General features: G+C 46.4%; 1 protein-coding gene and 1 long non-coding RNA gene across 2 annotated transcripts in view; one reads left to right on the top strand and one right to left on the bottom strand.

Annotated features, from left to right (window-relative positions):
* The window catches only part of LOC127030768 (uncharacterized), a 33,723-nt gene extending 15,586 nt beyond the window's left edge, over positions 1–18,137 (bottom strand). Inside the window, exons 1-2 of the long non-coding RNA XR_007768473.1 lie at positions 18,050–18,137; positions 4,598–4,736 (exon numbers count right to left, since the gene is read on the bottom strand). This is a non-coding gene — a long non-coding RNA (uncharacterized LOC127030768). The remainder of the gene's footprint in view (positions 1–4,597; positions 4,737–18,049) is intronic.
* On the top strand, positions 17,996–24,183 carry KCNK15 (potassium two pore domain channel subfamily K member 15). The gene is made up of 2 exons (XM_050917418.1): positions 17,996–18,278; positions 23,191–24,183. Exons 1-2 carry the CDS (start codon positions 17,996–17,998, stop codon positions 24,105–24,107), a joined length of 1,200 nt encoding a protein of 399 aa, XP_050773375.1. The 3' UTR covers positions 24,108–24,183.
* Positions 24,184–24,410: the final 227 nt, after the last annotated feature.

Here is a 24,410-nt window from a genome sequence, read left to right as displayed (position 1 = left end):
CTATGTTTAAATTGGCTAGAATAGTTGGTGGGGGAAGCTCAAACCATAGGTAGCAAGGATGTATTCCATTGTCATTACATTAATTGTAGGAGCCAAGTATCCTGATATTTTTATATCTCAGCTGTGCATTATTACCACAGACATGCCTTAATTTAATGATTAGTAATCAAGCATCATCACTTTTACTTCTTCACAGCATCTTTGCCCTGAAGAACCCAGACTAACTTTACAGAAGAACACAACCCAAAATGCAGCCAACTCTGGGGTGGAGTATGAAATCAGGAGATATTCTTTTATGGTCCCTGTCATATGACATGGGTGAGGGTTACGCAGGGCTCAGCCACCACTGACTCCAGCGGTTAGTGTTATAGAGGTTGGAAACTAATGGGGGGGGGGGCCAAAGCAAACTGCACACCAACAAAGATAATGGAAACTTTGGCCAGGCACCCCAAAACAAAAGGTTTATTAAAAGTGCCTTATGGAATAATTAATGTTTAAGCGGCACAGACAGGACCTCAACTCATCCATCCAAGAGACTCACACATTGTAATCTGAGCAGCACTTCTTTTACTTAGAGCTAACTGTAAAATGGTTTTAACACCCTCCTCACTCTACGCCAAAATAAAGACCTTTCACAAGTTTCAGAGCAGGTTACACACATCTGAGCACTCCCTGGAGTACAGACAAGGCTTCCTGACGAATGCGTCAAATTCCAGGAAAATGTTTGTCTAATTCCTGGCAGCACCAACAAATGGGTTGAATCACTGAGAACACCAACATCCAGAGTGAAGTCCTGGCAAGACAATCCAAACCACTCCATGGTCAGGGCAGTGCCCTAAGATTGCAGGTGTGGTAGGACTTTAATAGTGAACATATGGTTGTTAACCGATGAGCATGATTCATGGAGTCAATAGGGTAACATGGGGAAATGTCCCCCTACTGGTGAAATGTGGTATTGCATTCAGCAAAGTTTGCAGAGGCAGTACGCTTTTTCTCAAATGTACTAGCTAAGAAAAGGGGTCAGTCAGACCAATGAGAAATAGTATAGACAGGACAGACACTGTGCAAAGTGAAAGCAGAAATGATGCTGGAGGCATTACAATCTAATTTATTTAGCACACGCCCTTTAGAATACAAGTGAAGATCAAGAAGGTCAGTCCTTCTATGTTATGCTGGACAAAGGGCCAGCAACTGTCATTACCTGTTGTTTCTGGCCCAGAAGTTTGATATGCTATCCTGAAGGAGAGTTCTGTGTATCTCAGAAGTCTCTCTCTTTCCCCAATAGAAGTTGATCCAATGAAGGATATTCCCTCACCCACCTCGTCTCTGTAATATAAGAGCTAAGTTACTATAATTATTAACTATAATTATTATTCTATTAATTCTAATTTTTAAAGGCACAATATGACCAAATATTGGCACAAGGTTTTAAAAAAATAAAGTTCTTAATGAAACCAAATTATTTTCACCTAATGGTACATGAGAATTATGTTGCAGAGGCTTATATATCCCTAGCCTCTAAGGCCTGCTCCAAACCCATTGAAGTTTCCCATTGACCAGTGTGCTTTGGATGGAGGCTGGACCTGCACATGTCTAACAGTTCTCGCTTTTAGCTGAGCGAGTGGCAATGCCCCTTTAGGCTAGTGCTTTTGAAGCCAAAGGGGTTGGGTCTGCAGAGTGATACTGTAGTGAGTCTCAGGGTATGGCTACACTTGCAGCTGTACAGCGCTGGGAGTTAAACCTGTCTTCGTACAGCTGAGTAGAGAAAGTGCTGCAGTCTGGCCACACTGACAGCTACCAGCGCACTGTCGTAGCCACATTTGCAGCATCTGCAGCAGTATTGGGAGCGATGCATTATGGGCAGCTATCCCAACGTTCAAGTTGCTGCAATGTGCTTTTCAAAAGGGTGGGGTGGGGTGGAGTGTGACAGGGAACGTGGGGGAGAGAGAGAGTGGATTTTTGGAGTCAACACTATGTCAGCTCCCTGCCTTGCACGTTCCGACCCTCTCCCCCACTCACTGAAAGCAAACAGCTTTTTTTCCCCTCACAGACCAGATAAGCAGCCTCGCCAAAACGGAACACTCCCCCGCACCCGCCTGGCGCGCTGCTTCTCTCCTCAAGCCGCCTCCCTCCCCCTATTCTCAAGCAAACACTAGCTGTGGGCATTCCAAAGGGAGCCCCCCTGCCTCTGCTCATTCACAGCAAACAGGAGCTGGGTTTGTTTTTTTGATAAGCAGCTCCGGAGCCTGGAGTTCATAACAAAACAAAGAGAGGCATCACAACAAAACAAAGAGAGTAACCTTCACTTAAAAGGATTATTGGAAGCTTCCGGAGGTCAGTCACAGCGTGCTAAGATTATTCCCGGTTTACACTGGTGGCGCAGCACTGCAGCAACAGTGCTATACTCTTTATTCCTCTCGTGGAGGTGGAGTACAAGCAGCGCTGTAGCCACGGAGATACAGTGCTGTGTGTGCCTTGCCAGTGTGGACGGGGAGTGAGTTACAGCACTATAAAGCCACCAACAGTGCTGTAACTCTCAAGTGTAGCCAAGGCCTAAGTGATGGGCCAGAATCCAAAGAGACATAAAGACGTACAGAGATGGCTTGCGGGGGGAACCTCATCCTCCTTCCGTGCCCCTTTCTGTGAGACTTCTTCCTCTCCAAAACTATTCAATTCTTGCCACTACTGCTGCCAAGAAGACAGCAAATTGGTGCACAGCCTAATTAGTATTTTCTGCAGAAGCTGGTTGGTTTAGAAAACTTAAATCCTTAAAATTAGTTGCATTTCCCCAACACATGCTTTGAATTGTGGCTGTATTTATTGCCGATACTGAGCACTTGAAAATTTAGTCTATAAAAGACAGAGCTAAATCAACACAAAAGCCAGTACAACGCTACTGTCAGCTGTTATTAGGTAAAAATAGTTTGCTTTAGTTAAGAATGTTATTTAGAAGAAGGAAAAAAACCAAACATCATTCTTGGTTTGCGCGTTGGTTTCATTAGCACCGTGTCAGTAGCTATTTGGGGCAGGGATCATCTTTTTGTCCCATGTTTGTACAGCACCAAGCGCAATGGTTTCTTGGTCCATAACTGGAGCTCCTAGTTGCTATTACAATATAAAATAGAACAATTATTATTATTAAGACTCCTACTGAAGGGGAAACACCCAAAGGTTCAGAGAGACTGGTTTTGAGAGGCATCTAAAAGTTTTCAATACTTATCAGAATCTTCTCTGAACCTCTTGGGTCTGCAGAATCGGCCTGGTAATCTCACAAAAGTAGGTTCTGCCATGAGATTCTCTGCATACCTGCTGGAGCTGCCCAAAAGAGCATCCTCTCTTCACTTATTGCCATTCCCTTTTGCTGCAGGAGGGACAGAACCTCCTGGAAATGAAAAATCATGGAGAAAAGTCAAGTTAACTAAGTGTTCACGAACCTCAAATTAGGTTCAGGCTTCAGTTCTTATCTGGCCGAGCTGCTTTGCCTTTCCCTAATTAGGTGTTATCTTGTTTTATCCCCTAAGATTGAGTCACATATTTTGTGAGTCTTGCAGATATGAGCAACTAGGACATCAGGAGCTGCAGCCTGTACGGACATTTGCTGTGTCAGAGGAACACATCTGAAAGGAAAGGATCAGGACTGGAATGCAGCATAGTCACACCTGTACAACAGCACAAAGGATTTGACCTATAAAAATATGAACACTCCTTTAAACACCTTTAATTTACAAAGCAGAGAGGATGTGTCTGATTCCTCTCAATTCATCATTCAGGAGAAGAGCCTGGAGTGAAAGAGTTGGGAAAATATTTTCATGCAAAGCAAGACCAAAAGATTTTGCTATATTTTGCAGGGAAGGTGGGTGGGCGAGGAGCTGCTTTTACCAATAGGTAGAAAAAGTTGCATATGTTTTGCTGATTTGTTTTTATTCTCTTCTATCCTAAGCAAGAACCACATTCTTACCATGCACAGAGCTAAAGAGAGAGTATCCATGTGGGTAAGTTTTAAGTTTTATAGCTGAAACACCTCTAGGAAATTAACTGTGATCAGAGGAACTTTGTATGTTATGTTGGAGACTGACTATTCAGACTGGGCGTCATAACATTAATAATGGAAACAGATGAGAAAAAACAGGTATTATCAAAAGGGTACTGGTCCGTAACTAGGGCTCCTTAGTGCTATGGTAATAAATAAATAATAATAATACTAGAAGACAGTCAACACTGAAATAAGATAGAACTGAAGAGATTCCATAAGGGATCTGCCCGAGAAAAAGTAGTTACCTCCTTAATGTGACAATATTTACATGCCTTAGTCTGTGGCTTCAGGTAGTGTCAGGGAGCAGAAAAGTTACAAGGCCCTGTTGATACCCCATTAGATGTTCTTGAGGTCATTTCATTTGTATCTAGCTATTTTCAGAATCAACGGTGTCAGTCACTGAAAGCTGTCGGCTTTGGAAACCAAAGCTAGGCACACAAGAATGTCTCTGTTACTATCCTATTGGACGCCCAGGGAATTATACCCATTAAATCACCAGCCGCATGCAGAACTATATGCAATATTCAGCCTCAACCCAGAAACAATGACTGAGTTTTTACTGACCTTGTACAGTGCCAGCTTATAAGAAGGGAATGGGAAGCTGCTGTTGACCCGAGGCAGGAACCAGTTATTCCATTGTGTCCGCACTTCAGTGAGATCACAGTGACTGACATCCTGATGCTGCTGTGTTTTTGGAGAGTAACTGGAAAGCAAATTGATGACACTGGCTTTCTGCTTCACTGAGCTTCCAGTTCCATTCCATTAACTCAGAGATGGGACGGGGGTTAATTTCTCAGTTTCATCACTTCTGATTCTGCTAACTGGGGCCATAAATCAACATCTGGTGAGGGGATGTCAGAAAAAGGCTGAATAAGGGCTTCTTTGCCTCCCAAGTTGCTAACAGGCCATTTTGACAAAGGCAGTGAGGGCGTATGGTCATTACAAGAGGGAAGAGACCCTTCTGCAATGATGCTACACCAAATGAGGAGGGCAGCAATTAAAATAACACCAGCGTTAAGCTGCCAAAGAACACACCCCCCCCCACATCACTGTAAAAGAAAACAATGCATCTCTAGAATGTTTGTGCCATTAGTGAAGGAAATGCTGTTGCTCTAATGCAGCTAAAATATGGTACAAGGAGAAGAGAAATATGGCCACATTCTCTGCTGGTATAAATAGGCATAGATCCTTTGATTTCATTATTGCAATAATCATATTATTTGTATTACAGTAGCACCTATGATTGGAGTCCCATTGTGCTAGGCCCTGTACGGACACACAGTGAGAGGTGGTCCCTTCCCTGAAGAGCATATAGTCTAAGTAGACAAGATGGACAGTGGGTGGGAGGGGAAACAGCAGCACAGAAAGATGAAGCAATTTTTCCAAGGGCACACAGCAGGATAATGGCAGAATTACAGCGCACACCTCTTGATTCTCAATCCCTTATCCACTGGATCAGTGGTTCTCAAAGCTGGTCTGCCACTTGTTCAGGGAAAGGCCCTGGTGGGCCGGGACGGTTTATCTGCTGCATCCACAGGATTGGCCAATTACGGCTCCCACTGGCCGCGGTTCGCTGCTCCAGGCCATTGGGGGCAACGGGAAGTGGCGGCCAGCACATCCCTCGACCTGTGGCACTTCCCGCAGCCCCCATTGTCCTGGAGCAGTGAACCGCGGGCAGCGGGAGCCGCGATCGGCCGAACCTGCAGACGCGGCAGGTAAACAAACCGGCCCAGCCCGCCAGGGACTTTCCCTGAACAAGTGGCGGACAGGCTTTGAGAACCACTGTGCTAGATCACACTGCCAGACTTCAAACCATTTACACTGGCAGAAAACTGGTCTGACTGTAGGCGGTGTGACCCTTCGAGACAACGCATGCCTAGAAGACTGCGTTAAAGTTTCAGTGAGAAAAAGTATAACAAAAGAGGTGATACTTGGTGAGCTGTACTGTAGCTGGGCGGAAAGCTGTAATGACTTCAAACGATTCCTGTGGCTCTAAGGAAAAGGAGGTGGGCTGGTGTGCACACCAGCTCTCCTGGAGCGAAGAAAGTTACTCTGCAATCTTCATTCAAAACAAACAAACAAACAAAATATAACTGGTTTTTAATTTGCATGAATGGACTGATTCTTTCTCTAACTGGACTAATGATTATGGGATAATGTGTTGCTACAGGAGAGCTATAAGAGAAGATGTCAGCTGAAGAATGCGTAGCCCTTGGCACTCTCACATTTCATACCTGTGTACTGCAGGAGGACACTGTAAATTAACGATTAAAGACCAGATTTTCAAAATACCCAGACACTCAATTGCCTATGCAAAATGCAAGTGCAGTTGCACACCTAATGTGTACGCACAATCACCATGAATATATTCAAGTCAGTAACTGCAGTCAGTCTAGTGTGCCTAACTAGCTATTCATGTGTGCATCAGAGGCACACATCTAAGCAAACTAAGCTGTTTTTGAAAGCAATCTGGCTTTAATCTAAGGACTCCAAATAAGGAGTGGGAACGTATTAGGAATGTAAAGAGATGAGTCTACTTAGAATATGGCAAACTTTCCCCCCATTCCATGGTTTGTTTATTCTTTATTACAGTGGTGTCAAGGGAAGCAGCTGCAATCTAAACAGCAGAAAGGCTACACAGACATAAGCACATATTTATACTGCATGAGATGCTCTTTGTTCTGCACAAAACAAAAATTAATCAAAGCAAAATCATAAAACCTCAAATCCCATCTCCAGCCATGTAGCCTCTTACAAACCACAAGGAGAATGTCAGTAAGTGACCTGTTGGCCTAGCCTGACTCAAAAATGTAAATTGCTTACATATGCCAATACTATTAGTCTAAAATGTTTTCAGAGTAGGATGCAGTATATGCAGGAAGCCCTGGGAACCACAGAACACTGCAGCAGTGAGTAGAATCAATAACTATCCAGGATGCAATATGATCACAACAACATTTTCTAGTTACTTTGTGGGTGAAATTGATTCAGTACTGAACAGGCTGCTGTGGCAGAGCAATCAATATCCTGAGGGGATAAATGGTACCATAGCTCCTTTCTGCTTGAATTGTCGCCAATACCACAGCTGGAGGTTCTGTATCTGTTAGGAGAACTTTGAGCCATGACCTGTGGTTTGAACACTTGTCCCTCCTGGCTGGTGAAGGCCAGTTACAGGCCTTTGCTGGGAGAGACTGTCAACACCTCCCTTGAGGTGTGAGCAGGGTGCTGATTGCTTTAGAGGAAGGCTGTGTTTTGCCTCTGCTCAGAAAACCATCTCTTGATGCTGACACCATATCCCAGTGGGAACCAGCATCTAATCCTCCATTATCAGATCAGATTATGGAAAATCTTGAGACAGGACAACTCTGAGCATCTGGAAGCCTCCATCTTGACCTGGGCCATCAGGACTTCAGTCTGTTGCATTAGTAGATGATCTTCTCCTGGCAATGAAATCTATTCAGAAGCTGAAGCTGGTGAAGAAGGTGGTGGCCTGCTTGTTGCATGGGATAACCTGCTGGGTGCTCATGCTCTGGGATCCGCCTGGTGACTTCTGGGTGGAGTTTAAAGTGTCACTTCTGACCTACAAAGCCCTAAGGGCCTTGAGACTTTTCCACTTGAAAGATGCCTCTGCCCCCACTCTGTACTGCTGCAGCTGAGATCAGCTGATGTGCTCAGACTGGAACTCCCTTGCTATACAGGAGAGCAACCTGCTGCAACTCTCAGAGCGGCCTCTCATATTTGGAATTCATTCCTACCTCTTTCTGTCTGAAATAGTCCCGAGCCTCTTGACCTTTCCTGCAGTCTGAAATCAACACTTCCCGCTGGCTGGAGAGTGAGCTAAAACATCACAAAGTGCGGAGGGATGGAGCTCACTATGCTGGCCAGGATGGGGGCCGAGGGCACTCAGCAACTTGCTGGTTTGCACTGTGCTCACACAGGAGTTTGACATGTACTGTATTTCTATGGTGAATTTGATGTCACAGTTCAGGATGGCATTTCCATAGGATTGCTGTCTAGTCTTTAGATTATAAATTCCTTGGGGCAGAGACTGCCATTTATTATAGGTTCATACAGCACCTGGCACAATGGGGCTCAGTCTTCCATTGTTCACAATGGTCTTCCATTGTGTCTTGCAATACAAATATTAAATAACAACAAAAAAGACAATGAAGAGAGAAAATATTGTTCTGGATTTGTTTTCAGGCTTCAATCAGAAAGCCTGAAGTTTTCAGCATGTTTCCAAATATTATAAATAAATAAATATTTAAAAGTGGCACCAACAAACAAACAAATAAAAGTCACTCCGCTGTGAAACTTGGTAAAGCAGATCAATAGTTATTCCAACTTGGTTAGGAATGCAACCCATCCAGTTTATTGCAGGCACTTTGAATCTGGCTGATGTCAAAGTGACAAGCTTATTAAAAAAAAATGTATTGAGCTGAAAATAGAGTTTGTGAACGTTAAATGCCAAGAACCAGCAAAGACAAAGACGTGCTGTCAGTATTTCCAGTCCAAGTCTCCTTCATAGATCAGCATCACAAATTCACGCAACACACGGGATGCAGCTGCATGGAAAGGGTTGTGTGACAACTTGCAGTCCTTATTTTCAGTCAAAAATGGAAATGTTACAAGGCAGACAGCTCAAAACCAGTCAAATCAACACGGTTAGAGATCAAGTGTGCTCATTGCTAGGTGCCCGGAGAGGAAACCAGATAGGGCTATCTCAGCATGAGAGCTGGTCATGGGATTAAGGAGTCTTTACACACAGACTGAAAAGAGAAGATAAAGTTAGCCATGGCATGTGGCTAGTAAAGCCTGAGATGAAACCCCATACTCTAGGTGTTCCTAAACCCCCAACTGCCAGAAGCTGGGAGTGGATGACAGGGGATGGATCACTTGAAATTGCCCAGTTCTGTTCATTCCCTCTGAAACATCTGGCATTGGCCCCTGTCGGAAGACAGGATAGTGGGCTAGATGGACCATTGGTCTGACCCAGTATGGCCGTTCTGATGTTGAGGGAAGGGCTGGGAAGAACGTAACACCTTTTTTGCCTCCACACAATGTGCTGCTCCAGTCTAATCAGACTGTAACTGGTCAGCTGTCAGAAGATAAACCTGTCCCATTCCCTCTCCAGTGATGACACAGGGATTTCAGGTACATGGATCAAATCTCTACCTGCTCTGGAATTTCTAAGTTTAAAGGAACAACTGGTGGAGAAGTGCTTAAGGGTTTTGTTTTCATGACTCAGAGACACCCCTCTTACAAGCTACTCCCCTTCTACTTTTCTCTCTAGTTACTTCCACTTCCCACCTCGCTGTTTCTACCTCCCCTTCCCCATTTCTGCTTCTTTTTTCCCCACCTCCTAACCACTGAGAATCATAAAGTACTAACACTCCCATTACTGCAACCCTTGCAGTGCTGCTGAGAGCTGTGGACAAGCCACAACTAACATCCCCAGGGTAACTGGAAAAGACCATCTAAACCCCTCGTTTGGATCTTAGTTGCCTTAAGGAAACCAAAGAAGGAGATGCAATCGAGATGGCCACCAAAGGTCTGCCAAGTTTGGTCTATACGGAGCCTTGCAAAAGCACTGAGGATCACGGCAACTGGAAGAAAAGGGAGCTGGGTAAATTCATAATATGTGGAGGTGTGTTTGTGTTTTATGTCTGGAAGCAATTTCCAGGTTGATAATTCTATGGTAATCTGCATTTATAATATGTTTATACACAGCACCTTCTTTATTAACAAGTTGGTCTTTTTGAATACTGCGCTGAGCAAAATGTCTGTAGCTATCTGGACTAAAGCTCATGAAGAGACAGCAGGAAAACCCAGAGGTGACAGTAAGTTAAGAGGTTCCTTGAGGAGGCCACTGCAGTGACTTGGGTGCCAAGAAAAACCTGTGATGGGTATTGCATCTCTGCAATAGTTGAAGACAAGTATAGTGGGAGCCTAAAGTGACCTGGAACATGGCCTCTAGGGCAGAATGTGAGGCACACCCAGACACGTTAGCCTAGGACAAACAGGAGGTTGGCATGTCAGATTCCTGATCTGAAGACAAGAACTGCTAGGCAGGATCAAAACACGGAGCCATCTTGTCTGGTATCCTACCTCTACAAGTGGTCTATCTAATCCAGTATCTTGTGTCTGGGTGCTTCAGAAGAAGGTGCAAACCCAGTATAATACACTTCGGTATGCAATATTACCCACTGGGGGAAGAAGGATTTACATCCCGTGCCCCCAGCTAGTGATTATCTCATGCCATGTAGCACAAGGACTGCGAGCTCTTGGAATTTGATTGGAGACAGTGTAACTGCAGATGCAATTGTTATTCAGTCTAATCCTTTTTTGAAATTTACTAATCCTTTGCTTTAATAATATCCTCAGGCATTGTGAGTATATAATCTCAGTATTTAATTCAGAACTGCTGGAGCTTTAGCAAAAATTAAAAAAAGCAGGCATTTGTTCACAAAAATCAAACCATGCTGAGACAGGTCTTTAGCTTGCTTTAGAAAGACATGTGTGGAACTCAATGGAGCTATGCCGACTTACTCCCGATGAGGATCTAGTCCTCACAGTATAATTCAAATATCAGTGTCTGGTCTTCAGCTCATTGTAACCTCTCCCATTGACTTCAAATGGAGTTGCAGATGCTCAGCCCTTCTGCAAATTAAGCCCTAGGTGTTTCACGTTGGGCATCCAAAAACAGAGGCAGCTAAAATTAGAGGTCACTTGAGAAAATTTGGCCCTGTGTGACTTGACTAAGGCTGCATAATGTGTTAGTGGCAGAACTGATTGGGACTAGAACCCAGGACTCTAGCATGCCAGTCCTGCACTGTACTGCTGGGTCGGGCTCTACCTCAGTTATTCACCTATATGGGGCATTTAAAATCAAAGGGGAGAGCTTTCTGTAATGCAAACCACCTACCTGTTTCATTATGCTGTGTAAACAAGTGAAGGAGAAAGAGCAGCAGGGGTAACATTGATTCAGAGTTCATCTTTTATTCTGTAGCTACCTATTATCAATATGAACATGTGCCTTGTACACACATCCAGCTCTCCACGGAGTGCTGGTGCTGTTTATGCTCTGAACCTCCTAACAGCCCAAGGGAGAGATATCCATCATCGGCAATTGCCAGGGACTAAATTTAAACAGATGCAATTTTGGCCTATATTTAGAATGCATCAAATTAGCATCTTTCAACAGTGAAGGTTAAGCAGCTTTGCTTATTCCAATCCATTAGAACCAGTAAAGCTTTTTAATAAACGTGCTGCCAGGACAGAATTATTAGACACATTAATTAGATGCTGGTTTAAATACAAATGAGGTTTGACCTTGTCTTCCATCTCCCCCTTGGTAACTAACAGGTTTTTCAAAATTCATCTTACAATGACTGGGAAAACAAACTAACTGTGTTCACTAAAACCTGTCTCATTACAACAATAATACATCATTTATTCTTCTGTCCTACGCTCAGAGCTCGCTCTCTCCCTCCCTCTCGGTGTAATAAAAAAATAACAGACATTTAATCTCAGAATTAAACAACTTGCTGGAAACCAATGATCACATGCTTTACCTTGCAGGGCCTGATTCCACCAAGTGTGTATGAGCCTGATCCAAATTCCATTGAAGTCAAGTTGATTTAAGTGGGCTTTGTCTCAGGAAACTTCCATTGAAACCAATGGGAATTGCAGCATCAAACCCATAAAAGCAATGTGGTGCACAATGCAATTTAAGCCAGGTAATGCTGCTATTCTCCCCCCATGGAGAAAGCGCAGATGCATTGCACTCAGGTACTATTCTTGTATCACAAAGGTTTTAGAGCTTGCAATCTTCCATGCTATTTTCAAAACAAATGATACAGTGAGAGTGACGTTGATACAGTTCAAAAGACACTACCAACCTGTGTTACACCTTCTAAAAACCCTTGTTTCTTCTCTCTCCCTGGCACGCATTACCTGACTTGTTATGGAATAGTAGCTCATGGGAACAGGTATGTGTGGGTTGTTCTTATTGTGGGGTTGTTTGTTATGGGTCTGATTCTGCCACTCTGATGCTGAGCACTACCTTACTTCACAAGCAGTCCCACTGATTTAACTGAAGCTGTATATGGACTGAGCTAATGCAAACACGACACTGAAGAAAAAACCAAACTGCCCCCCACCACTGTCAAAATGGCTGGAATGTGTATCACGGTGTTGATTTCAGAGTGGTCCTGATATTATCTTCCAAGATTATACATTACATCGCTGGCCTCTGTTTTTAGCAACCAGAAGAATAATTTCTTCAATTACTAATGCAACAAGAAAGGGCCGTACAGAGCCAGAGATGCAGGCAGGGCTTACATAGCACAAGACATTGTAAAAACTGGGATTTATTTAGCGTGGTCAGGAGAAGATTTAGAGAGGACATGATTGAGGAAATCCAAATTATACAAACCTGAGAACTGATCAGAATGGGTAAATGCGGATGCGAGCCCACTAGAAGACCCCAATGGTCTTAGCCATAAGTGTGCCATAAGGAGAGGAGAGGGGATCACTATGCTATGAAAAAGCCATACTTCAATATTGTAATATAACTAGCCAATCAGTGTTGGCTGTTGTGGCAATGGACTTCTGGACACATACAACACAGATCTTTAAGCAGTGATGTTACTGAACCAGTAGCACTTTTAGGGCTCAGAGCAGGGTGGGTGGGCGGGAAAAATCCTTTACAGAGTGATGGTAAAGAAACCCTCTTCAAAATACTGATGCCTTCTCAAGAAAGCAGAACAAATAGCAAGGGCTCAGATTAGCCCAAAGCAACCTCGGATGTAACACTACTATTAAGGCAACCATGAAAGGTAACTTTCTTCATCAGGGAGGTGCAGTGTACGTGTGTCTCTCATAACACTCTACCAACATGAATGAATGAGGCTTGGCAGCACAGAGGGAGGGAGGTAAGAAATGTGCTGAAGGCAGCTGGCTCTGGGGCGGAATTCAGCAGCTACTTAACAGCACACAACAATGCTAAATGGCAATTATGGGCAAGAAGTGAGGAACATCAAATACAAGTGAGAGTGCAGTGTATGGGGGTGAGGAGGGAAATTGAGCACTTAAGCGGACAATACGTAATTGTTCACAGTGCAATTTTCCCAGGACACCAGGGATAATGGGGTCCTAAATAACCAGCAGTGCTCCAAGATGAGATATTGACTCATAGCTTGACACTGAGAAAATCATCACCTTCTGAACCAGCAGCATCTCGGATATCTCCCATCCACCCATGGGCTCAGGTCAATATTGCCCAGGTTGTAAGATCTGGCAGCCTCCTAGCACATATTGGCAAGTCTGCACTGCTGAAGAAGGTGAACATAGAACAGACACATTCTTCCAACAGAGGCTTTACTCTTTTTTACCTAAAATGTGGCAGTTTCAGAGTTCATGAGCCAAAAAGTACTTTGCTGATGAAACAGCTGAAACAGTACTCTGTCACGATTTAGAGCAACTGCACCTGTATTCCCCCTCTATGGTCCCACAAGACCACCAACTCTCAGGCTTCCAACTCCCCAGCCATCACCTCTCCTGAGCGGAGACCCACATCTCTCTCCCCAACCTGGCAAAGGTATTTCCAGCCTGTATTTTCCTGACTACACTGTGAATTCCTCAGCAAAGTAGACTGCCTCCTCAGAGGCTATAAAGCACGTAATTGCCCATGGCTTTAAGTTACTGCAGCGCCTTCCCTAAGCAAGCACATTTATTCTTAAAGTAAAAGCATTGGCAGAAAACATTAAAAGAACCTATTAGCATGCTAATAAGCTTACCAGAGATCACCCCCACCTCAGTTTCCACTAGAGCTGTGGTTGGTGTCAGTCTATCCAACCCTTCCCTAAGGATTGAGGCCCTCCCTTTGGACGGAAGGTCCTGTCAATTTGCTGGATCAAAGAGAGGGCCTGGGTGAGTTTAAACTCAGGCTATTTATCCTAAAGTTGTTTCTTTGTCTGTTAGCCTCTAGAGAATCCAGACTGAACTAGTACAGGGGAGCTGCTAAGGAAGTGGTACCTCTCTGGAGGTGTTCTAACTGAATGAATTTACCTAACCATGCCCACTGGTCTTAATTCCTAGTAGTCTGTAGTTACCCTTCCCCACAGAATTACACATAATCTCTGGCCCACAATGATACGTAAACTTAATACAGTGAAATCTCCCGAAGACGTTGCAAGAAATTGCCATATCTGTCACAATTAGTCCCACAGCACTTGGTTGATAGTTTCTGCTTGTGATGGTAAATGCAGACGCCCGAATTTTTTTCTCAGTAAGATCTCTCACTAATGGTGCTAATCTTGGATGTGGGCAGAAAGGAGTGAAGATGGCAGATATCCAGAACCCAAACAGATTTTTTAAGAGGATTACAGCTAGATGTTGTCTACTGAACAAGGAAATTATTCTGAAATTTAGCCCTGCACCTTTAACACTGTAAGTGGAGCAAGGAGGATTTAAAACCTGCTGGTTTATTCTAAGCTAACAAACAAGAGTTTATTTCTTGGAGAAGATATTGTCTCCAATAGCATGAGATTGAGAGAGAATTATCATTCTATTTTCAGAAGTGAAACATAAGGAATACAGGAAGGCTCAGGAAATGGAGCCCTTTTCCTCTTGCTTTTTGATTCATAGCTGAGGCAGTTCAGAGTGGTTGGAATTCATTCCTATCTAAACTGGTGGTTAGTCTAGCTTTACATTATAACAAGCCAGGAACAAAAGGAAACTTCTGTCTCACCACATTGGTTAACAAAATGTCAGAAGTTCAGTCTCCTTAGGCATTCCAGCTCTTGGCTCACCACCCAGACATTGGACTCTGTGATGAGTGGTTACTGAAAACCAATTTCATCAAATATAGGTCCTCTAATCCCCAAATATGATCCACTTGGCCAGGTCAATATATAACTCAGATCTTACCCAATAATCATCCTGATGCCAATCCTTTAGTCACTAAAAACTAAAGAAATAATAATAATAAAAGGAAAGAAGAGAGTTAATAAATCATAAACAGACAAATACTTGCTAAGTCCTTATCTCCAGCTTGTAGCAGTGATGGAATAAACTGCTAGCTTGTAAAGTCTCTCTGATAACTTCCAAAAGATTGGAAATTTTTCAGTCCATAGTTCAAAAGGCTCCTTTTTGTGGTAAGTCCAGAGAATCATGGTAGGAAAGAGACAAAATGGAGCTATCTCAGGGACCTTTTATATCCTTTGCCATGTGCATGGAATTTTACTGTCTCAAACACAGCTCATAGCCTATGTTTGTGGAAAGTTTTACTGGTCCAAGATGGAGCCCAGGGTTAGCCGGGCATATCACATGTCTTTACGTGCTCTGATGACTCACAGGGGCAGCCATTGCCCATATTCCTGTTGAGGCATCCACAGGAAGAGCTATCTGGGCCTATTATTAAAGTAAAGTGGCTCTGGGCCATTCCTAGGTAATCTGGGGCCCTACATAGCCTCCCTCCATGCGGGGGCTGGCTTGAGGGGCAGGGGGGAACCACTCCCCAGCACTCACTGGCAGTGCAGCTGGGGCCAGGTCCCTGCACCTCCCATTGCCAGTGAGTGCAGGCTTGGCCCTGCTGTACTCCTCAGGGGCGGGAAGAGGTGGGGCAGGGGCTCTGGGGAAGGGGCAGAGCAGATGCAGGGCTGGCAGGCCTGGGGAAGTGGCAGGGCAGGGGCTGGAGCAGCACATAGCTGCTTACTTTGCATATGGGTAAGGACAGTCCTGAGTGTCCTTAATGGACCATCAACACATAGCTGTCTGGTTCCATGCAACTTTTATCAGGTGGGTGTTACTCAGGAATGGAATACATATGTAAGATACAAACCCACAGCCAATATTCATAACTTTAGATACAAAGATGATACATGCATATAAACAGGATAATCTTATTTAGCAAATCAGAACGTTTCCATTGACACCTTACATTATATACTTTGTACAAGGTGTGTTGTAATTGTATAATGGTGGCAATATCAACGATATAAATGGCCATAGTCAATCATACAGCATCACAAACATAAATCAACACTTCACAACTAGCACTTGTTGGCAGTCTCAATCTAAGGCCAAAGGCAGAGACTGAACTCCTCTCTGACCCTCTAGAGGTGGGGTCCCTCCAAGTTAGGCTTGATGCATACTGATGATGAAGGCACGCAGGGGGAGCTTACATTGCAGCATCTCATTCAAAGCAGAATTTGGGTATATTTGATCTGGAGTTGAAACATGTAATTTAGTTCTTTGGTTTTCTCCTTCTGTTTCCTCTGCTTCAAATAATACAGCAGCAATTATGATAATCTGATATCTAGGACTGGTGAGAAAATCAGAATAAACGTGATTTAAAAAAAAAAATGTGGTTGATTCAATATTGTTGCTAATTGTGAAGTGCTACCTCCCTGGTGAGTCCTACCAAGCAGCACACCTTTTGCTTTCCACATCCGGCACTGCCACCCCAAAGAGTATTTTAGCTGCATCATGCTTTCTCCATGGCTGCATATCCAGCCTGGGTGAATCCTATTCCACTTGAAAGCTACCTGGATCCTGAAGCAAAACAGGGCAGCTTGGCTGCTCTCACTCACGTCAGCATCCATAACACTCCTTCAACCTGGGAACACTGCCAGAAAGGTATGAACTCAGGCAAAGTTCCTGCTTTATGTAATATTTCCAATAAGTGATACAAAGCCAGCTCAGGCTTGATAAAGCTAGACGGTAGGTGAGAGTGACCCAACGTAGAAAGGCTCCATGAGGAGTCCTCCTCCCCAGTTTAGGCTTAGTGACACCAAATGGAGAAAGATCAGCTCTTCCAGTGCTCAGCAATGAGCCTCAGGGTAAGTCAGAAAAAAGCTGATTCGACCTATGCAGCCCTAAACGGTTTGGGTCCTAGTTGTATTAGGGACCAACCTCTCCCTCCCTGCACGGTGCTGTGCAACAGCAGTAGTGTGATCACCTGAAGGCCATGCGATAATAATCTTCAGGTGTGAATGGGATGGGACTGGTGACAAGTTCCTCTTCGCAGTGGCAGGCCCTTTACTTTGGAACCACTTTTGCTGAAAGCAGGGGCTGAAAGCAGAAGCAGCTATTACTTTAACCTAGGGCAGGCACAGTGCAGCGGGGATGGGGAGATGGGTTGCCAGGACACATCTCTGAAGTCATGTGGCAGTAGAGGCTGCCTGTGGGAGTAGGGGACCATTTACCTGGTTGGGCAGAGCGGTGCAGTGGAAGGTGCTGAAGCAGCAGGTGCCTGTCCCCCTAAGCGGGCGCTGAAACAATTTGTATAGTGGGGGTGCTGAGAGCCATTGACCCAAACTGTAACCCTGGCTAGGATGGACATCACTTCAAGCCAGGGGGTGCAGCAGCAGCCCCCGAATCTCTAGTTCCACCAGCACCTATGTGGCCGGCGAAGCCTGAGGGTGCGTGAAGCAAGGGACTCGGCTGTGGTTCTGGAAGGGGGCGGTCCGCTCAGCCAGCCCGGGAATAGCCGCAAGCTTCCCACACCCCCTCCGCTAGGAGAAGCGCATCCAGCTGCGTGCCTGGGGAGGGGGAGCGCGCAGCGGGAGGAGCAGCTGCAGGCGGATCGGCCTCGGGACCAGCCCCCCGCTGCCCTCCCCTGGTGCGGGAGGAGGGGACTCCCGGGGCCCTTGCAGCCGGCGCGCGGGCATCGCTACCTTCCAGCCTCTGCAGCAGCACAGCGCAGGAGGTCTGGGGGCCAGCACCTGAGGAGCCGCTGCCCGGGCTCTGTGCACGCAGCCGGTGCAGTGGGGAGCCGACACCCGCCGGCCGGTGCATGCCCGCTGCAGGCGGGCGCCGATAACCCAGGCCCAGCGCAGTGGGGAGCTGGCGGCCGGTGCATGCGGCAGGCGATGCCCGCCGGCCGGGGGCTGAGCAAGCCGGCCCTGGTCCCCGGCGCGGTGCCCCGGCCGAGCGCCCCCCAGGCCGCCCCTCGCCATGAAGCGGCAGAACCTGCGCACGGTCTCGCTGATCCTCTGCATCTTCTCCTACCTGCTGGTGGGCGCCGCCGTGTTCGACGCGCTGGAGTCGGAGGCCGAGAGCGGCCGCAGGCGGCTGCTGGAGCAGAAGCGGGGCGAGCTCCGCAGGAAGTACCGCTTCTCGGCCGACGACTACCGCGAGCTGGAGCGGCTGGTGCTGCAGGCCGAGCCGCACCGCGCCGGGGGGCAGTGGAAGTTCGCCGGCTCCTTCTACTTCGCCATCACGGTCATCACCACCATCGGTGAGTGCGGGCTCGGGCCGTCCCGTCCCCCCAGGGCCGCGGGCCGCCCCCCAGCCTGTCCCCAGCCCTCCACGGGCAGCGGGCTGCCCCTGTCCATCCCTCCACGGGCACCAAGCCCTCCCCCCCCAGCCCTCCGCGGGCAGCGGGCGCCCCCCTCGCCTGCCTCCAGCCCCCAGCCCTCCGCGGGCAGCGGACTGCCCCTGTCCATCCCTCCACGGGCACCCAGCCCTCCACGGGCAGCGGGCGCCCCCCTCGCCTGCCTCCAGCCCCCAGCCCTCCGCGGGCAGCGGGCACCCCCCCCTCCGCCTGCCTCCAGCCCCCAGCCCTCCGCGGGCAGCGGGCTGCCCCTGTCCATCCCTCCACGGGCACCCAGCCCTCCCCCCACCCAGCCCTCCACGGACACCCTCCCCCCTCCCTCCGTCCCTCCACAGGCACCGGACCGCCCCATCCCCCCAGGACACTGAGCCGCCCCTGCCTGCACCCATCACGCTGCCCTCATGGGCGCCAAGCAGTCTGCCCCCATTCCTCCATGGTCACCGAGCCCCCCACCTGCCCTCACTCCTCCTTGGCACCAGGCCACCCCGTCCACCCCTTCACAGGCACTGGGCCTCCCCCCCCCCGACTGCCCCACCCCTCAGTGGGCACCAAGCCGCCCTGTCCCCCCAGGGCACCGAGACACCCCCTGCCTCTACCCATCACCCTGCCCTCATGGGCACCGAGCCATCTGCCCCCACCCCTCCATGGACACCGAGCCGCCTCTTGTCTCCCCAGGGCATTGATCCGCCCCCTGCCTGTGTTGATCCCCCTGCCCTCATGGGCACTAAGCTGCATCCCACCTCTCCCCATTCCTCTGTGCGCACTGAGCCACCCCCTAGTTCCTCCCCCCACACCTGCTTCCCCATGAGTCCTCCCCCAGCCCCAGGGTCACTGCACCACTAACAGCTCACTTCTGCAGTCTCCTCCTGAGAGCCATCAGCAGCCCCCATGAACCCTGTCAGCTTGCAGGGCACAGCACAGTACTCTGGAATTTAAGGTTGCTGTCATTTTGGTATCTAAGTGCATTCAAGTCATGCTCTGTGCAGCTTCTACCCCACTCCCTGGCTCCAACATCAGGCTCCTTCCCTCCCTGCCACCTGCAAAGAGACTCTTCTGCTTTGCCCCATCTTGCCCCGATGTAAGAAAGCCCCATCACACACAGTCATGGGAACAAGGTTTTGAACAGCTGGGAGTTCTTATCCCCACTGCCTGCCCATGGTGTCCTTACCTCTGCCTTCAGATTATGCTAACACAGGGGTCGGCAACCTTTCAGCAGTGGTGTGCGGAGTCTTCATTTATTCGCTCTGATTTAAGGTTTCACATGCCAGTCATACATTTTAATGTTTTTAGAAGGTTTCTTTCTCTGTCTATAATATATAACTAAGCTATTGTTGTATGTAAAGTAAACAAGGTTTTTAAAATGTTTAAGATGCTTCATTTAAAATTAAATGAAAATGCAGAGCCCCCCAGAGCGGTGGCCAGGACCCGGGCAGCGTGAGTGCCAGTGCAAATCAGCTTGCATGCAGTGCCATAGGTTGCCTACCCCTGTGCTAACAAGACTCAGAAGCCACCTTTCCCCTGGTGTGCCCTGTGTGATGTTACGTAGTTTTCATGTGCAACAAACTCATCCAACTGCCTGCACTTACCTCTGCGTGAGCACTGAGTTCACCCCTGCTGCCTGCACCCATGCACCCCCTCCTCGGGCAGCAACACCTGATTTGTGGAAATGGGCAGCCTTTGAATTGTTGCAGGGAGCTAAGAGGAACTTTAATGTTGGAAATTGGCCAAAGACTTTAAGTGCCATGGATTCCATGCCCCGCTGTATTGCTGACTCCATGTGACCTCAGTTTCCCCATCTGCAAAATCAGAATAATAATAATTGCAAAGTAATATCTAATTCTCTGGGACTTTGGCCAGGGATCCCTGATGTTTACAAAGCCACCTGAGATCCTATGATAAGAGGGGCTGTGAAAATGCAAAGTATTATCAAAATGCTTATGCAGAATGTGAGTATTCTCACAGTCATGTGACAGTATACTGTGGGGGCTAAGCACAGGCCGATGACTTCATTGCAGGCAGTAGCTAAAGGGCTGCAGGGAACAATGGGAACCCTGACAGGAAAAGACCTATTCCTCTCTATGGGGATGTACAAATGTGAACATTTTAAGATTTGCTCTATTGAGAAAGTTCTCCAGGAACAGCCTGGAGGCCCTCAGTACAATGCATGAAACCCTGACCCCAGGCAAAACTCCCACAAGGGCCCAGATTCCAGCCATATCTTCTCCTCAAAGCCCTGATGTTTGATTGTAGAAGGCCTACTTTGCAGAGCCTTGCCAGCCACCCCACCTTTGAGTGTCACTGTAAAGTTCCAATGCCCCTTTGCACTGGCTGAGCTGTAATTATTACTTGCAAGTGCAGCCTTGAGCCATGAACCTTGCAGTCTAATCCCAGCCTTTCGCCATCGCACAGTCACCTTGGCTAATGGCTTAATCCTTACAGCAGGGTAGATTTTAGTGGAAAGGTGTAAAGCCCTTTTGCAATTGAAAATCAGAATGTAAATGGTAAGTATTTTACTTAGTTGATTGCACACATTCCCTGTGCACAATGATGGATTTAAGGTGCTTTGTTTTAGGGTATGTTTTCACTGCCACGGGGAGCAAGCTTCCCAGTCCAGGTAAACAGATTTGTTCTAGTGGGGCTCAGGTAGCACACTGAAAATAGCAGCATGGACATTGTGGCTGGGATGGCAGGTCTAGGTGTCAAGCCCACCCGTGCCCTGGGTCTGAGGTTGTGTGGCAAGCCCGAGTCTCTGCCGAAGCTGCAATGTCCACACTGCTATTTTTAGTATGCTGGCTCCAGCTCCACTACTGTGAGTCTGACACACTGGGAGGCTTGCTCCCAGCTGCAGTGTAGGAGTATCTGTAGAATCTTGCTGACAACATTCAAATGGGTGAGTGTCTGTGACTCTTCAGGGACATTCCCTGTGTTCTGAGGACAGATCAGAGCACTCTTTACTCAGCAAAATGCTTCATCCACATTTGTGTCACTTGAAGAGCTATGAAAATAACTGTGTTTTTTTTAGTTCACTGACAGTTCCGAGAGAGAAAAATTTATTTTCAAGTCAACCCCTAACCAACATTTTTGAAGTTTTGGGTGAATTGAAAGGCAGAAATATTTTTGCGGTTGAACAAAATGTTTCATTTGACCCAAAAGAGAACATTTCTGTCAATTTCAAGCAGTCCTTGTATCAGTGTTTAGTCTCTCATTTCCTTTATCGGTTTGAAAGCATCAGTCATATCCTCTTTTAAGAGTATTGGGGGGAACAACAGCTATTTCTCCACCTTATTGCTGCTTTAGATCATTATTTACTCCTTGGTGTTCCCACAGCATTCTCATGTACCCTATTACCTGGTGATTGCTGCCAGACCTTGTGCTAAAGGTCTGGTAGCTTTCTGTCACTCAAGTCCTGATTTCCCTCTGTGTTCTGCAAAAGGTGCTTGTTTGATTATATCAGAGAAAATGACATGAGGTAATTTTAACTCATTTGATGTTGATGTGTGTATACATAAACAATAGGAAGCAAACTCTCCTTTAGAATATTGCAGTTGTGAGTTTACTACAGTCAGTTATGCAATACTTTGTCTTGCAACCCCATCCAATTTCCTGCAGTGGGAGGTGCACTTGAGAATCTACCAGAGACACTGTGTGTAAATTGTCTCCTGATCAATCCATCATTGTGATCAGACAGTTTCCGTAAAAGCTCTGCCCTGTGCAACTGTAGGGGAAGCGCAGTCATAGTATTGAATGAGAACTAGAAAGAAAAAGAATGTCTCTTGATGAATATTTTTTCCGTATTCTTTATTCAAGTTGTTTAAGTAACTGGAAAAAGTGAAATTTTTAAATAATTTTCAAAAAACCATGCAGCAGTGCAGGGAAACAAACTGGCTCTTCCCCTTCTTAAATTAACTATTATTGTTCTAGGATGTAAACATGTCCACAAAAGAAGTGTCCATACCTATTGCCTTCTCAAATGTAGGTTGTTTTTTTGATGAGGCCTCCTGCCCCCATAGTGGTTACTGCAGGATACAGTATAATTCTCTTGTGTTGAAGTTTATCCCTCCATCTGAGGCAGAGATCACAAATTTCAATTAAGCTTATCAACTAAGTCAGGTGGGTGCAGAATCCTCAGTGAGTACCTTCTTCTTATCCTACTGTTATCATGCGCCTCCCTGCTTAGTACATCAATTCTAAATCTCCAAACAAGACAAGGAAATTAAATCTTAATCTGTGTTGGTGAGGATGGAAGATGCGGCGCTTCAGCCTTCTCTGAGCTCTGTAGGGATGGAGTCAGCTCATGGCACTTCAGTGAAATAAACACTTTGTGTTTAAAACAATATAGTGAAAATGAAAGTGCCTTTGGTCTGATTCTCCTCTCAGTTCCCCTGGCATAAATCAGAAGAAAATCCACAGAAGTCAGTAGGGTTACACCAATGTGAAACCAGCTTGGGAGGAGAAGCAGGCCCTGTCGGTCTAATCCTGCCCATAGATACTCCAGTGCGAGCCCACAGGCTATCATAGGGTGCAAGAGGGGTAACTTTAGCCCTTTAAAGACCAAATGAAACTCCATCCTTAGTGTACTCTGTTGCAATTTGGAGATCAGCGTGAGTGACCCGCAGGGGAGCATAGTCCCAAATCTCAGTATGCGCAAACCATGAGCCCACAAATCTGTCTGCAAACATTGCTCTTTTTCCCCTCAACCCCCAATCCTCACAGAAACCAGTCTGTCAGTAGTGGAATTTGGCCTGCAATGCTGACATGGGATGCCATTGCTCCTGTGGGTTTAAGTAATGCCTGCCTTTCTCTCTTTCTGGTGCAGGTTATGGACATGCTGCCCCGGGCACAGATGCTGGCAAAGTTTTCTGCATGTTCTATGCAGTCCTTGGTATCCCCCTCACACTGGTTATGTTCCAAAGTCTTGGGGAACGCATGAACACTGTAGTCCGGTTACTGCTGAAGAAAATAAAGAAGTGTCTGGGCATGAAGAAGACGAATGTCTCTATGGAAAACATGGTCTTAGTTGGCTTCTTGTCATGCATGGGGACACTGTGTGTTGGAGCAGCTGCCTTCTCTTATTTTGAGGGCTGGACCTTCTTCCATGCCTATTATTACTGCTTCATAACCCTGACCACTATTGGCTTTGGCGACTTTGTAGCTCTGCAGAAAAACGAAGCTTTACAGAAGAAGCCACCGTATGTGGCTTTCAGCTTCATGTACATCTTGGTCGGTTTGACTGTGATTGGTGCTTTCCTAAACTTAGTTGTTCTTAGGTTTTTGACTATGAACTCGGAAGATGAGAGGCGGGATGCAGAAGAGAGGGCATCCCTGAAGAGAGTCAGGAACAACATCCACCTGAAAGCTAAGGAAGACAGTAAGAACAGAGATGCTATTTTTCTACCCATAGAAGACAGGACAAGTCAAATGAACCTCATCCCACTGATGCAGGAAGACGCTGATAGACTAAGACGTCACTCTTCAAACTCCACCGCCAAAGTCCCTTCCTTGTGCACGTGTTTGTGCTACAGACCGCGGCTGTGTGGGAGCCCTGTCCCTTCTCATCCAGAGACCCTCAGCTGCCACACCAATCCCGTTTACTATAATTCCATTTCTTACAAAATTGATGAGGTCTCCCTGAGCACGAGGGATCCCACTGGCGTCTCCTCCCCTGGGAGCACTTTATCGTCCAACAGCCCCCGCTGCAGGGAACACCACCGCCTGCGAAGGAAATCCATCTAAATGTGCATGCTTTTTGGGAATTTTTACTCTGAACTGTATTCTACTACTGAAGTCATATTTTGATGATAAATTATTAACTGAGGTCATTGTTATTATTCTAATTTCTTCTCCTCTCTCCAGCTACCTATTAGAATGGCTTCAACTCCAGCAGCTGCCAGCTACATAATATATTGACCAGTAATTTATTTTAAATATCACTGATGAATAATTCTCTCTCTTAGCAGGAGATGTCAGACCATGTTACACTTTTTTTTTTGGCAGTATATTAAGGTAGCAGTGATTATATAATAGCTCCCCACAAAT

Source organism: Gopherus flavomarginatus, chromosome 11, assembly GCF_025201925.1.
Source record: "Gopherus flavomarginatus isolate rGopFla2 chromosome 11, rGopFla2.mat.asm, whole genome shotgun sequence".
Classification (NCBI taxonomy): domain Eukaryota; kingdom Metazoa; phylum Chordata; order Testudines; family Testudinidae; genus Gopherus; species Gopherus flavomarginatus.
This window is presented reverse-complemented; position numbering and strand designations above follow the sequence as displayed.

Coding starts and splice junctions, on each gene's coding strand:
- KCNK15 (XM_050917418.1), top strand. CDS start 17,996: ATGAAGCGGCAGAACCTGCGCACGGTCTCGCTGATCCTCTGCATCTTC. Junction 18,279..23,190: donor CACGGTCATCACCACCATCG/GTGAGTGCGGGC, acceptor TTTCTGGTGCAG/GTTATGGACATGCTGCCCCG.